At 32.4% G+C, this 17,087-nt stretch overlaps 1 protein-coding gene across 5 annotated transcripts in view; it reads right to left on the bottom strand.

The window, feature by feature from the left end:
- LOC129951243 (probable G-protein coupled receptor 158) overlaps nt 1-17,087 on the bottom strand; it is a 73,054-nt gene that overhangs the window by 21,951 nt on the left and 34,016 nt on the right. For all 5 annotated transcript variants that reach the window (XM_056063318.1, XM_056063317.1, XM_056063320.1 and 2 more), the window contains one exon: nt 2,765-3,551. In XM_056063318.1, coding sequence (XP_055919293.1) covers nt 2,765-3,487 — 723 coding nt within the window. In that variant the 5' untranslated portion in view covers nt 3,488-3,551. The remainder of the gene's footprint in view (nt 1-2,764; nt 3,552-17,087) is intronic.

A 17,087-nucleotide genomic window follows, 5' to 3' on the forward strand; every position in this document is an offset into this window, starting at 1 on the left:
TATTTTTTAGACATTTCAATCGTAGGTGGGAAGTTACTTCACACAATTTTCTGATGAAATTATTTCCCGCCTTCAGTGGGAGATAACTTCACAAAAAAAATGTGAAATTAATTCCCACTAGTGGTGAAGTTAGTTCCCATTTGAAGGTAGTTCACGTGAAGTTAATTCCCTGCACCATAATTTTTTGGGTTTCTAAGAGTTCTACAGTGGGAAACTATCAGTGTGGATCTCAACCCAGCCTCTTTAATTAGTTTTAATATTCCTCACTTTATTGAGGGTGTTCTTCATCACTTAAGAATCTTAATGGGCCAGTTAAAGCTATCATTGGTTTTCTCATTAAAAATTTAGTTTTGAAGTTAAGAAGCAATAAGGAAAAGTATTTACTATGTTTGGTTTGAAAATGAAGCTCATGTATATTTTTCTTTCAAAAATATTTTTTTTTAGCTCGGAACTTCAATTTTAGGACCAGTTATAGTTATATTTGGTTTTATTACTGTCATTGAAAATGTCTGTTATTAAAAAAATACTCATTGCGATTCACATGAAATTGTCTTTCTGACAGATATTTTTCATTGAAATTGTGTGAAATTGAAACACAAATCAATGTGTTGGTTTTCATCATTGAAAACAAACATTGGAATTTTTTGACAGGTCATTTATAGCTATCATTAAAAATTTCTGTCATTGAAAAAATGTCCTACTTGAAATCCAACGAAAAATTTTTATTGAAAGAAATATGTCATTGGATTTGTGTGAAATTGGAACACATATCAGTGGAACGATTCGTTTTACATTTGGACATAATAGTATCAGCTGTTCAGGAAAATGAATATCCGTCCGGAAAATGAATATTACCGAAAAATAAGGTACAATTCAATTTTTTCCTGAACATTTTATTTTGAGTCATTTCCGATCGATCAAAACATAATTTGCCTTTGTAATCAAAATTAAATACAGTCATATATCGATTCAAAAATGTTTCCGGATTAATTTCAATGATAGCTATAACTAACTCCTAAGTTAATTTTTTTCAATGTTGACATCTTTTTCAATAATTAATTGATTTTTGATTTTAAAATTTGGAACAAAATCGTTTTATCGGAAGTGTTCCATTTAATTCCTCAAGAAAACAAAACACTGATGGAATATGTCATCATTTTCGAAGAAACCAACTTGTGGCTAACTTTTCCATCAGACTTTTTTAATATCTTCGAGTTCTGCTCATCTCTTTTAACATGTTTGCAAAAGAAAAACTTTTTTTTAACACGGAATTGTTTTTAATTCAAAATTATTTCACTTAAGGTGTTCCATTTTCTTTGTTACCCACCTGTCAGTTGCGCTTTCAATGATCAGCTCTAACTTCAAATGCTTTTTTTCAATCGTTTTTTTTTTAATGCTAGAAATGTTCAATAATCGCTTACAGAAACTTGTCAAAAATTTTAAAAAAAGTTTTAATGAATGAACCAATGATAGCAACACTTATGGAATTTATCATAATTTTCGATGAAAAAACTTGTAATAAATTTTCATTCAGAATAATCTTTTGATATCTTCGAGTTTTCGCAGTTTCTTTAAAACCGTGTAAAGTTTAGATCAATTTTTTTTCTTGGCATTTGTCATCAAGTTTCAAGTTGAACTGTAAGGCATAGTTCACATTGGACTCTTGAGGAAACTCATTTTGACGTTTCATCATTAAATATTCATTTTTCCATTCATGTTTGAAAGAATATGAAGAAACTTCAAAATGAGTCCCCCTAAAAGGATCCCATACATTAACACCGTCTAAGTTTTGATTCCTTTCGAAATGCCAAACTTACCCTTTAAAATGCAATAAACCCTTAATCCAATTCGACAAAATTTTATAAACTCAAATTTAGAGTTGTGACCCTTTAATATTTGCATTTTATCCCGGTACAAAGATGTTTACCAAAATTTATTCAACAATATAAAATAAACACCGCGTGTGTCACTCAGTCTATGGAAAAGCAAAAGTTCTTCTGCTCTCCCAAGCTAACTTGTTTCCAAAGTTCGAGCTAATTTGTGTTGATGGGTTTGAATAATACATTTTATATATAGAAATAGAGGTTATAGCTCTAAGTTGCACCGATTTATCTAGATAGTTTTATAGATACTCAACTCAAGTTCCAAAGGAAAAAGGATGTACATTATGTACGAGTACTCGTATATCTATAGTTATCATAAAGTCCACACTTGCTTGACAATGCAAATTCATTTTGCATCAATTCACAAACTTTTGTCATAAATATTCATTTTTGCAATATTTGGTTGTATCTATATGTTTGTATATGAAAATCTAGGAAAACGAACAACAACAAATGTTCTCCTCGTACATATGAAGTTTTAATTAATCCTTCGAAGTAAAATGATTAGAAAACTTTCGAAACCTGGGACAGCTGGAAAAAAGTCACAAAAGCAACAACACAAAATTCCAAGGTACGAAAACACAAAAACAAAACAAAAATATAATCTCCATGAAAGACCCCACTTGCCAAACTTCAAAAAAAGAGATTTCTTCCATTACGTTCATATCATATCTTTAAAACTCTCCTTCAAAAAACTCAAATATTTTGTTATGTATATTATATACTCGTAGCAATTTTCCAAGGATTCTTTTTCAAGTTTTTCTATGACAACTTTTGGAATACAAAAAAAGTATCTCCACCAAAACAGAGAGCGAGAGACTTCATGCACAAATCCACTTCTAACTTTCAAAACTAAGAGAAGGTATATAATATATACTTACTGGATCGGGCGGAATCTCCTCGAGAACCTTGGGCTCACATTTGGCTGGCGCTGCTGTCGTCGTCGTCGTCGTGTTCGAAGTAGCCAGACTCGTCGCTGTTGCAGTGGCAGCTGCCAAGGAGGACGTCGATGTTGCTCGTGCTGTGTCATCAGTTTCCGGAATGTCCCTCTGTCGGTGGCGATGGTGTAGAGGCTGGTCCTGGTCATGGAATTGCTGTTGCTGTTGTCGGTAGTATTCGAAAAATACTCCATTGTTTATGTCTAACTCTAGTGGAGGTTCTGTTGTTGTTAATGCTTTTAATTTGGCTGCTGCAGTCGTTGTAGTCAGGTCAGTGAGGAGGAGAAATATAACAAGAAACGTCAAAGCTATCGAAGTTGTGGCGATGGGCATGGGGGTGCATAATAATAGTGGCTTCGTTCCTCTTGGACGTGCATCATGGATGGGAGTTGTGCTCTGGGGGCCAATGTTATAACGGCCCGCTGCTTTTGCAACCGTCGTCGTCCTCTTCGTCCTTATCGTTTGCGTTGGCGTGGTCGTCGTCGTTAGGTTCTTCGTCGTCTTGTCGATATTGCAGCATAGTTGAAAGGACAGCAATTCCGATATTTTTGAGGTGGGTGGGTGGTGGTGTTGGTGATGTTGGTGGTGATTGCTTTTTCGACGACAATGTGGTCGATAGTTACCCGTACTTTGGTGGTGATCGGTGGTGGAACAACTTTCGTCCATATCACCGGTTGTGCCCAGTCTTTTGCTTCGGCTGGAGATTTATCTTTAAAGTTTCAGGAAACATCTGAAAGTTGACAAAAGAATGATACAAACATAATTAATAAAAACTGTATCGCATCGATTTGACGTTATTTTTTTATTTTTAAAGGAAACTTTATAAAAGAAAATTTGAAGAATGAAGAAATAAGAGACTTCAACAAAAAAAATACGAGGGTTTGAAAGTGAAAATTTGTGGTCAGATATAATCGTTATAGAAACACAATCGGATGTTTTATATCTAAGTTTTTATAGGAAGATATTCTATTCGGTTCAATGTCTGTACTTTCGAGATATTTTTTTTGCGGCCATATCTCAAGAACCAGCACAGATATTCAGGCTTATCACGAACTTCATCGTAATAGGAAACTTTAACAATTTTAAAGACTGTGTCACAAAATCTTTTAGTAATGCAAAATTTTATGGGATTTTCGACTACGAACGTATTTGGCACTCGTTTTCGTAAAAGTTTTCAACTACGATGAAATTCGTGATAGGAGTGATTGACTTGAATAAAATTAAGTATTAGAGACAATGATAATGATGTAATTGCAGACCAATTTCTAAACTGTCCTGTATCCCCAAACTTTTTGAATAAGTTGTTTGTGATAGTTTAAATTTTAACTGCAAGAATATTATACGTAATCAACAGCATGAAAATGTTTGACAGTTACTAATCTACTTGAATTTTTGCAAGAGCTCGACTGTATTCGCACTGATTACTCTAAAGCTTTTGACCAACTTTCTCATGATATGATCACATTAAAGCTTAAGGCAATTGGGTTTCTTTAGTTTATCGCATGGATTTAATCTTATCTTCAAAACAGATCTTATCATCTTAAATTCAGAAGTTCTTTCTCTAACCTTTTCATTGCCAAATCAGGAGTTCCCCAGGGTAGTCATTTAGGACCTCTACTCTTTATCAATCAATGATGTACCCCTTTGTGTACCATACAGTGACATTTTAATTTATTCCGATGATATACAAATCTTCAAGAGCATAAAATCTATAAACGTCAGATTACAACTCCAAGAGGATGTTAAGAGTTTTGTTATTTGGTGCAAAACGAATAGGCTAAACTTTAATCCAATTAAATGTCAAGCAATGCATTCTCTAAAATACGTACTTATAGTTTGTTTAGTTATAATACATCGCGTTCATAGTTTCAAAGATCTCGATTTCCCAGAGTATACTAATTCAATGGTTATAAAGGCCAACTCTATGTAAGAATATGTTAAACATTGGTTTAAAGAATTTCAGGATCCCTAAGTTTTGCTCTATATAATCCTTTTTTTCACCCCCATCTTGAGTACGCATCCCTTTTACGAGATCTACAAGAATACGATAGAATCTGCTCAACGCAACTTCATACGACTTAAGAGAGCTAAGATGGTCTGATCCATATAACCTCTCTCTTTATGGACATCTCAAAGGAGGGTTAATAACTTTTAACTGGAACAAGTAATGCACCTGATTTATTAAATTATTTGAATTTAAATTACCATGGAGTCAACTACAATACCTGTAGTTTTCAATTAATGAATGTTTCTCAACACCGCACTAATTATGCGTATGAGCCATTAACTCTCATGTCTAAACTTTTAAATATGAACTCAAACCTATTTAATTTCAGCACGACTAAGAATATTTTAAAAAGAAATAAAAAAGAAGGATATAAGTCAGCCTATTTTTATTAATTTGCAGCATTTTTCAACTTTAAGTAAACCCTTTAAATTATTTAAAAAATATCATAACGACGATATCCTTCCTTTTTTAGATATGTTTAACTTATGTTCAATAACCTAGCCTTCAGCATCATCATACAAAATAACATAAAAGAAAGAAAACCTAAGTACACTTCCTATAATCCATTTCAAAATAAAAAAAGAAAAGATTTGTAACTTTTTCAGTTAAGAATTATTTTAGAGGTTGCACGTGACCTACTTCAATAACTTTTTTAATGGCTACGAGTTCTGCACGTGTTGGATAATCAAAATTGAATGGCGTAAAACTTCCAACACCATTACCATTAGCATCAGCTGATATGTCTGCGGAGGAAACAGAGAAGTTGAAGCCGAAGCCGAAGCAGACAACTCGAAAGTTTTAACTTGATTTGGAAACCCCTAATTCAATTCGTTGGTTCTTGAGAAAATCTGTAGGCATTATAAGTCATTATAACCCATTCGTGCTCTGTCATGTAACTGACTTGAGGTCGGTTTAGTGGGTTTCTAAATGGGTTGTATGTATGGGAAGGTTGCGGGGTAATCTTAATTCAAAAATATTTGTTGTCGAAAAGCGGATGTGCTATAAAGTTTTTCTGCTCTGTTTATTTGTTCAAGTCACAACTAAACCCCCTGCTGCCAAAAACGCATAAGTCACACGACAATGGAACATTGTCCTTGCTTTAAGCAAATAATTGTTCAACGCATAAATGTTATGAATACGGCGAAATAATATACAATGGGAAGTTCTAGGTTTTCCATAACAAGTAAGGAATTTAGTGAATCATTTTTATGCTGCCTGGTTGTATTTGGTCTAGAAAACGTCTCTAAAATCCTTCCAGCTCCAAGTCCTACGTCGCTCGTCATGGTCCTACACAACAAACGAAACAAAAAAGTGTTATCGATTGCCTTTTTTCGGCATGAGAACTTTAGGACTGCATAATGTATGAAGATAATGGATGTTTTATTACTCCTTCCTTGCCACGCTGTAGTGCGGCACGCGTTTTAGTGGGCGGTTGCTTTTATTGTTCAGTTTTGTTTTTTGTTTTGGATTAAGTTTCAAGTTGTGTTGTTTAATGTTGTTAATTTTGAAAAACATGAAATGGCTCTTTGTTTTCCCCCTCCGACGACGACGACGCAACGAGGGAATAAGAAATAAACAGAATACACATTTTATGTTTTGAGTGAAAACACCCACATAATGAGTACTTGGGAGGCGAAACTTCAGTTTTGGCACGACAAAATCATAAACATTAATATAGGATGGTCACTCTCTGGCTTTAAACTGATTTTTTAGGTATGCTTAATAGTTGTACCGAAAGGATATAAAATAGGGAGTCAAATTTGGAGGTTTATGAGAAAATTTAGTAAGATTTAAATTATGAATTTTGCTATTTCTAAAGAAACATACAATTAGTCTTTGGTTTATGAATATATGTATTTACTATCAGAGCTCTGTTCAAAATTCTAGTGAATTTCTTATTTTGCCCTTATTTAAAAAGAGAAAACTAAGGTTCAGGTAAAAGATTCAATTGTCGATATTTTTGGCGCATAAGTCAAGCTGAATTTGATCGATTACTTTGTCTGAAGTTGGTTAAGAGCATGCACTAACTTATCTGTAAGATATGATCGGAAGAAAGCATGTCCGATGAATAGAACCTCAGGATTTTCCTGCCCGATCCTAAAAAAGGAGACCCTCCAAACTGCCCCACCTATAGAGGTATCAGGCTTAACTTAGCATCGCCTACAAAATCTTATCCGCCGTAATATGTGAACGTCTAAAGCTCATCGTCAACAACCTGATAGGTCCTTATCAGTGTGATTTTAGACCAGGAAAGTCCACAGTCGATCAAATATTTGCATTAGGGCAGATCCTGGTAAAAAGCAAAGAACATCAAATCGACACCCACCATCTTTCCATCAATTTCAAGGCCGCATATGACAGCATCTACAGTGACGAGCTGTATAGAGCCATGTCTAGTTTTGGCATCCCTGCGAAAGTTGTCAGTTTGTGCAGGATGACCATAGAGAATTCACGCTGCTCCATAAAGGTTGGAAACAACTTAACAGAACCAAAAATGGGTTTAACGGTTAATAAGGGCAAAACAAAGTACATGCTGTCGTCAAGAATGGACATACAACACTGACGTCTTGGTCAAAACGTCAACATCGACAGACTTTACTTTGAGGTAGTCAAGGACTTCGTTTGCTACGCTGAGATAAAACGCAGAACAAGTCTTGCTAACCGCTGTTTCTTTGGGCTAAGAAAGCAATTGAGTGGTAAAGTTCTCTCTCGGGGAACCAAAGTGTCGCTATGTAAGACCCTTATCATCCCCGTCTTGCTATACGGTGCAGAAGCATGGACTATGACAAAAGCGGATGAAAACACCTTGGGTCGGTTCGAGAGAAAAGTTTTTCGTGTGATCTAAGGTCCCGTATGCATCGAAGGAGAGTAGAGGAGAAGATGGAACGACGAGAGGTCCAACGACTAAGATGGCTGGGTCACGTAAAGCGCATGGAAACCAATGCTTCATCCCGGAAAGTTTTTCAATCCACACCCACAAGACAGCGAAGTAGAGGAAACAGTGGATCAGGTGGCTCGCACAAGTGGAAAGTGACCTCACCCAACTTGGAGCGTGAAACTGGAGACATCTAGATAGGGACCGAGCTAGATGGAGAAGCTTGCTGGGTGAGGCCCTAGTTCCCACAGGACTGTAGCGCCACCTTGAGTAAGTAACTTTGTCTGAAGGCGGCGATTGCTTTCGTCTATGCGATTTTATAAATTCCCACAAGAAAAAGTCGAATCACACAATCTTGGTGGCACGTCACCTCGGTGCGGGATATCTATGCAATTAAATTGCTCCCCCAAAATATAGATATAACACGTACCGAAGTTCTGTTGAAACCATAAGTCTTTGCTGAGGCCACAAGAAGTTGGTGAGGTAGTGGACCTGAATTTGACCATCAAATGTTGAGTATTCGACTTGGAAGGACGACCACGTACCTTATAAAAAGGGCACTTATCGTTGCTACCACAGAACACCCATTTTGGTGTGCCATGATTATTTGTCTTTATTTACTGATTAAAGGAAAATATTTTGAAGGAAAGGAAAAGAAACAATTTGGCCGATCAACCCGTCCCTATTGGAAAACCCACGTTTAGCATTTTTAATTATAAATTACTCCGATTAATTTTACTCTAAAAATGTATACAACATAAAAAATGTAATAAAGCTTACATCATTTTAGTTAAATTATAAGGTCATTTAAGTAAGTTAGAGTGTTGGGAATAAAGTGGCATCTGTATTTTTGATCATCCTAGAGGCCCAAGAAAATAGACTTTTTGGGAATTCCTTTTTGCGAAATTCTATTTTACTTGTGATTTTTACCTGCAACATATACGCAGGAGCTATATGACAAGTATTGCATTCTTAAAAGATTTAGAGCTCGAGAATTTGCTCAAACATGATATTACGATCATATAAAAAGTTGAAACAAGTTGGATCCGGATATTCCGTATGTCTGTCTATCTGTCCCCGCCCTTAAAGCGCAAACTGTCTTGAGTCCATTGAGCTTAAAATTGGAAATTAAGGTTTTAAAGCAGATTTGCTTTAGAGTTAGTCTTTAATTTTTAAGAACAATAATAACAACACATCTCATAAAAAGTTTATGGTCAAAAATCGAAATTTCGAATTTTCTCAAAATCGGACTGATAGATTTGTATGTATTTTTTATAAATTTGGCTCTTTAAGAAAGGATACCTCTATAGCACCCTTATGTTGGTTCTAAATTTTTCAGAAACTAATTAAGGGATGTTTAATGTTTTTTCTGGACAAGTTATTATATTGTTTAAATAATATTTGGCGGTCAAAAATGTCTATTCCTTTTTTTGGATTTGTAAAAAGGGTTAACATTTTTTATTTCATTTAAAAACTGTGTCAACATTTTTTAAGGAAATTCAACTGTCAAATAAATATTCCTTGCCACGAAATATCTGCATATATACATTTTTGAAGATAAAATTATTTTGCAGGTACATTTTCGAATAAAAGTTCGTGTAACCCTGTCGTAAATTTTATTTTAAGGATCAATGGACAGACTTAAAGCTGCTATAATTAAAAAAAATGTATATTATAACATCTATAAAAATACATAGAATTTTTGTAACATATTTATTTTTTGCCAAATGATGCACATGAAAATAGAATACTTTTAAGTTTGTCCACGAAATTATCATACCAAAATTTTTAATAACAAAAATGAATTATTGTACGTTCTTGCAAAGATAATGTATTTTCAAAGTTGTGTTTTAAATTTCAAGTCAATCTTTTGAAAATTATCTTAGCTATTAGTTCAAATTAGTGATCAAATAAGGTTAAATGTTTATTTTTTAGAGCATTTTGCCATTTTTAAATATTAAATAATACTAAAAAAAGAGGCTGGGATGCGACTCACACTGATAACTTCCCATCCCGTCTGACGATTTTTCTTGCTTAAAAGTTTGTAATTTTTGGTGTTAGGTTTAAAAAGTTGTTTTTTGAATTATTCTTAACAATTTTAAAATTATCAAATTTTTCACATAAAAAAGTAGTTTAATTTAAAAATCTAGCTTTGTTAACTAGATTTTTATTCGAAAAATTTGTTGCCAATTTTAGTAGCATTTCTTAAATTTTTATAAATTGGATGAATGATATTAATTTGAGAGATATCAAGAACCGAACATCAATTTTTACCAAATTTGTGTACTATTTCTTGTAGATTTTATTTTTTTAATGAAAAAACGGACTGTTGGATTTTTATAAAAAAAAAACGACTGAATATCGAAAACAATATTCTCTGTGAAATAAAAATAAATTTGAAAACAACATTTTTAATTTTTGAAAAGCTATTTGAGTCGAAAGCAAATTTTTACCACGTTTTAGTATTGTTATTTTTTTGTAGGTTTTTATTTTTTGTTAAAAAAACTGTCAATTCGTTTTATCTCAAAATTTAACTGAATTTGGACAACAATTTTTTTGTATAAGATGAAAGTAGCTTAAATCAATATCTAAAAGTTTTGAAAAGATATTTGAGTCCAAAATCAATTTTTACCACCTTTTATTAATTTTTTTGTTTAGGTTTTTATTTTTTCTAAATAAAACTGTCAATTCGATGTTTCTCAAAAATTTTCAGAATGTATAAAACAATATTTATTATAAGCTAAAATTGGTTCGAAGCTATAATCTCAAATTTTTGAAAAGATATTCGAGTCGAAAATCAATTTTTACCAATTTTGAGTAATATTTTTTTAAAGTTTTTATTTTTTTATAAAAACAACTGTCCATTCGATTTTTCTCAAAATCCTACCAGATGTAGAAAACTTTATTGTTATTGTTTTGGAGGTAAAATCATTTTGTATTCGTAAAATTATCGAGGTGACAAATTTTGTTGTCAGTTTTTTTGATTTATAAAAAAAAACCGTTTATTGGATTTTTTTCAATAAATATACTTGATTGGTTCACATAACAATATATGACATAAAATTTAATTCAAGTCTTTAGCGTTGTTGGTCCGTAAGTTATATAGGGTCAACCAAAATTTGCACCTTTTTTAATCTGCTAAACACCCACGCAATTTTCTTGAGAGCCCTTTCTGCATCTTTCTGCCTTATTATCTGTATAACAACATTTATTAGAATAACTTCCTATGGGAAGTTAATAAATATAACAAAATGGCTTCCTCATCTTTAAGTATTTTTTAATTCTGTATAATTTCTGATTCCAAATTAATAGAATCGTTCTCCAAATTTAGGTATGTTTGCTTTTTTGCTTTTTTTCGAACTGTTACTATTCAAGTGCGTTTCAATGGAAGTGAATTTTGGAACAACTAGAAAATTCTAAAAAAAACTGAAAATTGCTAAATATGTAGTAAAATATTAAGTCTTTAATAATTGATTCTTTCAAAATTTGCACCAATGATGTTATTAAAAAATCATTGTAAGACATCAATTGATTGATTTGATGCAGTAAAAGTACATAAGACTTACTTCTACGCTTCCTCACAACATAATAATAAATTAAACTCAGAAAATATTATTTTGAATAATCTGTAGGCATACAGATTACACAACACCTCCAGTTGCTCATATTACTTAAAATTTCATACATCCTTAAGTTATTCATAGAATAAAGTGATTGAGATGATCCAATATAGAAATCAATCATTGAAAAACTTAATTAATATTCATTTCCTTAACCGTTCAATCAGCCTTATTACTTACTCCTTTCCCAAAAACAAAAATCGAAAACACCCCAATAAACATGTATTAGAACTTCATCAAAAACTTTCCCAATCAACTAATTAAATAAGGTCATCATAAGAGTATATGTAGATATATTTACTATGTTTATATAAAGGTTTACTTAAGGAAAAGTATGTCTCAAATGTACATAGAGGTATCTTAAAATAAACTCATCTTCTTCATTACTCAAAGTTTATACTAAATCATCAAAAGATATTACAATCGCTTGTCTCAATATAGTATCTAGTACAAAATACACACATACATAATATTTAACTTGATCCTTTTTCAAAATTAAATCCCTTTATTCTTTAAGAGTTTCTCTTATAAAAGCACTTAATCAACCAACAACCATCAGCACACAAGATGTCATATGACTACATGAAACCATTATAATGTTGTTTCACCAACATTGTACCCTTTATATGTGGTCATATTGTTTATAAAGGAGGATAAAACAAGGAGTTGATCCTTTGACATACATATCTTCGAGTTTATATACTCAAATTACTTGCACCATATACAATATACATCTCTGTTATTCCATCCAAATCAATGTCGACTAGGCTCACTACACTTTAAAGCAAGAAGCAATTACTTTCATAAGAAAATAAGGCCTACACAACGTTACACACCTAACCTATACTTAAGGTGACCTTCTATAAACTTTGTTTAAACTTTTGTTTTTAAATTACATGATATGCGACACACCTACGAGTATCATTAAATATTTAAAATATTTTGATTATAGTTTTGTTCGTTGAACTTTCGAATTCTGATGGCAATCATTAATATAAGCTTCAAATTTCAAGTTTATGTCCCTTTGACAGCTCTTAGAGATATAGGGTGTTTTTATTTGTTGTCTATGGCTTGACAGTTGAAAATGTCAAACTGCGTTTAATACCAAAACAATATTTACTTCGTGAAGTTCATAAAGAATTTTTGACTTAACGATTCTCGATTGCTTTTGATGGAGCTATGTTATGTCATTGGCTTATGCTGACAGCCTTGAGCTCGATTACCAACGATTAACGCCATGCTACTGTATTCATTTGCAAAAAGATTCGAACAATTTTAAAAATCGAAGATTCATTCTCTCTTTGATTTTAGTATCAAAGTTGTGAAGTACTTCTTAAAAAAAACACCCGATATCAAAACTTATCAATATTGATTTAAGACTAAGATGGTTACACTGGATATTAGAGAGATTTCAAAGTAAATCGATTGAAAAAATATAATAATACCTTCATCTAGGTAGGAACTTTAGCTAAAGCAGAAAATTCAAATTTCAATGAAGCTGATGACAGAACCGGCGGCGGCGGCAGAGACGAACGGTGGCGATGAAGGCGACAACGGACGTTCTTTGCATTGATTATGCCCTCCGACTTCGATTTCGACTTCCTCTATGACAACGACACTATGAACGTCTCTGACTTGAATGAAATGAGGATGGCATCCAGTTATGTATATCGAAAGGATATACCAATGCCATTGATATTAATTTTAAATTGCATTGCAACGTCTGCGAAGCACTTTTATAATTAGAAATTATTGATCGTTCTAAGGAATAACTGCACATTATATTAAGTGGTCCACAAGACAAGTCGAGGACCTGAATGCTGATTCTGAATGAAACGTAGGAAAAAGAGACTTCTTGTAAAGTAAAAAAAAATAAAAAGAACAGTAATCTTGGTCAGGGATATTAAATGCCAGCAATGTTAAGTTTTATGTTTATCTTTGCACCAGATGGTAAGGCTATTCAAGAGTTATTTAAAGTGTTAATATGAACGTAATTGTTTCTGATTCGAACACCAGATTTAAATACATTTATATGAATATGTTCTCTTTTATACATTCTTTGTGGAAAGACAATTTTTTATACAATGGCGACATATTTCGAAGAAAATATTGGCAAATAATTTAAATGGATTCCTTCCTTTCATTACTTTTAAATACAAGGCGCCTCAAAATAAATCACTCTGTTGGATTGTTATAATTTTTGGAAATGGCGTCTTACGTCAATTAAATTTGACATTTGTAGACCTGACAGCTGCAGTATACGAACAGATAGAATTTGAGAGCTATACTCTACACAGTAAAGACTTCTATCACTCAATATAATTTATTTAAAAAAAGAGTTTGAAGTCAATACTTATTTAGCAAAAGTCAAAAACAACATGTCTTCTGTCATGTAGGTCAATCTTAGGCAAACATTCAGAAAATCCACTTTATTACTAACATTTTTTTATAACAGCTATAGATATACTTTTCTAGATGGTATACAAAATAAAAATGCATTATCTACTTAGTAAAATAAAAATAATAATAATAATAAATTTGACGTATGGAGAACATATACAAGCACTCACTGACGCAACTCACGTTACGAAACATCACAAATGGTCTATAACTTTAAACGATCTTGACATCTAACAATCTCTTAACATATTATAAATTTCAAAAAAACAAAACTCATTTGAATATTTTGACATTTTAGATTTATGGGTACGTTCTTAAGATTTGGGTTTGTTTGATTTTTTTTAGAACCGGCTGATGGACGTGTTCAGATTCATCATAAAAGAAACATTTATAAGTAGGTGCAAATATTACCACTTTAGAAGTTATTAAAATGCTAAGTATTGAGAAAGTTGAAAGATAGAAAAACACTAAGCCCTATACAATAGGTCGTTAGAAATATGTCTCCTGCAAATCTCTGCTCATACCATAAAGAGAATTTTTTTAATTGACTTTTTATAGGAAGTTATTGTTTGGTCAGGGACTCAAACTGGTTCCAACGAGGTTAGGAGGAACCCTCAAGATTCATGTGGTATCACAATGAGCCATTAAACTGGCCTAAGTGTATCCGTTTCCATCTTGGGCAGCCACTTTAACCTAACCCTAACCTATTGCAATAGGTCAGATTAACCAAATTGAAAATTTTTACATATGTTGGTTCCTAGAATTTTAATCCATATTTTCTAGAGAGTTATCCGTGCGTGGGTTGCCAATCTTAAGAACAAGCAAATAAATCAACAAATTCGGTTGAATCAGAATAGCATTCGGTAAGACAAATTTTGGATGCAAACATTATGTATATGAACAAAACATGATAAATGATGTTCTTACACGTGTGGTTTTGTAAAAAAAAAATAGCCAAAAATGTAGTTTTATTATTAAAATTAGGTTTTGCCATTATCTTTTAAAAGTAGACGCCTTGGTTGACTCCAATAAATTCCAAACGAGATGATTAATTTTTGACTTCTTTTTGCAGGGCCTTATGTCAGCAGCGTCGAATTTCCTCTTCCAAAGCATCAATTATCTTTGGCTTAGGCAAACGACTTCACATAAATGCAAAAAATAGTCAGCAGTGTTAAATCGCACGATCTTGGAGCACACGCTACCACAGGCACGGAGATAATGCCTTTATCAAAAGTTAACTTCAATAAATTGATTCTTTCTTTGGCGGTAAGGAACCCAAGATTTGGAAATGTTGTAGAATTTTATTATGATGTTTTAAACCAAACTGAGCATAACAAGTGACAGCTGTCGGAAAGACTAACTCTGAAAAAAGTATTGGCAAATTAAATAATACACCTTTACTATCTCCAAATCGAATGAACAGTTTTCTTACAAAAATAAAAGCTAAGAAAGTATACTGCTAAAATTAAAAAAAAAATTATTTCCCAAGAAAATTAATAAAGAGAGTGACTTTGAACTTATTACCCGTGTTTTGTTGGAAAATCTATCAATAGTTTAGTAGGATTTTAAATGAATAACAAAAACAAGATCCGTAGTATGAATACTACCGATAAGAATTAAAGTAAAACCTTACTACGGATGTGTTTTTGACATTTATACGAGTCTCGAATGTTGGTGCGATTGATATTGCATTTGTACATGGCTGTGTTCGTTGAGTAGTTGTGCATTTGGAATCATGTGTTTTTCATTCGGGAAAAAATCAATCTCTTACTGTTGATATTATTTAGTTTTGTTAATGAAGATTCACTAACTAGGCTTATTTTGCATTATTAGAAAAGATAATTATGTTTTGCTATGTTTCCACTAAAGGTTTATCTCAGTTTAGATTAAATAAATCTTTTTGGGGTTTCCACCCCACAAGAAGATTTAAAAATGATTAAGTTTGACAGCACTTTCTAAAATGCAAATGGTGTTTCTTATGAAGTGCAAGTGAGATAGTTTGATTCGTGTTAAACAATGAAGAACTGAATAGTTCAGCACCTACTTCATGTGCAATTTTTTTTTTAAATTGATTATAACAAAACTATATTTTTTGTACACAAACATGCAAATAAACAGACCATAATGCATTCTCTGTAAAACCAACTCCTCCACACACATTTTTCTTCACAAATTTTAGATCGACTCCGATCTCGACTGGAATCGAGTAAAATGAAGCTTATTTCAACTCGATTCAGTTTTACAAAGAATTATTTTATATCAAAGCTGCAATTTTTAAATTAACTATTTTTATAGAATCTCTCTTTCGCTATAAAACTTAAAAATCTATCGAAAGTTTTTCTAACAACAAAATTAAACCCTACCGAAAATACCTCACTAAAAGGGTAAAACACCTTAAATATTGAATTGATTAAAAAATTTTCTACATTTATCAAATGGGGCTGTTCATAAAATACGTTCGCACACAGAGCGGTTTGGGATCTTACTGAGTGTGACATGGGGGGACGGGGGGTCTATGGTAACGTGACGTTCGCAATTCATTAAAAAATTTAATAAGTAGGAGATGAAAAAGATGGCACGGAAAATGCAAAATGGATAGATGACGATGAAGTGGACCGTAGTTTTGAAATAAATGAAGAAGAAGATGCCGCAATATTTGGGAGCATTTAAAGAATACTTGGACTTCTAATGAAAATGTTTAACGTGTTTACATAAATAATATTTATTTATTCGTTTTAAAAGTTATTCATTACTTTATTTAAATATTTAAATTCTCAAAATTTGAGTAGTATCATTTGAAATTTATCATATTCAGGGGGGGGCTTCGTTTTTGTGACGAAATATTTTTAGGGGGGTCACAGAAAGCGTGAAAAGCATGCCAATGGGGGGAGGGGGTCAGAAAAGCTGATTTTAATGTGACGTATTTTATGAACGACCCCAATGAAAATAATCTATCCAACTATATTTTAAAGAAAAACATTCAAGTGTTGTAGGGTGTGTCACATCCCACATTTTTGTTCTAAAATGCCGATTTAAGCTCCCTTCATATTTAACTTCTTCAATAAGCCATTTTTACAAAAAAAAACATACAATAAATTCCATTTTTAAACAAACTAAAACAACTTTGATATAAATCGAAATACTTTTCCCCAAACGTTTTGCAGTAGAAGAAGAGAATTTCAAATTCTCATATTGATTAAATCAAACAGAACTAAAGTTTAAAATTCAGCATTCGCCTTACCAAATTTATCGATACGTATTCACTTTGATCATTTCAGATTACAATACATAATTTATTTATGCATATTTGTATTTTGACTGCAAAAATATTGTTGTATCAAATTCCATACACAAAATTGAACA

Source organism: Eupeodes corollae, chromosome 3 (genome assembly GCF_945859685.1).
Source record: "Eupeodes corollae chromosome 3, idEupCoro1.1, whole genome shotgun sequence".
NCBI classification, from domain to species: Eukaryota; Metazoa; Arthropoda; class Insecta; order Diptera; family Syrphidae; genus Eupeodes; species Eupeodes corollae.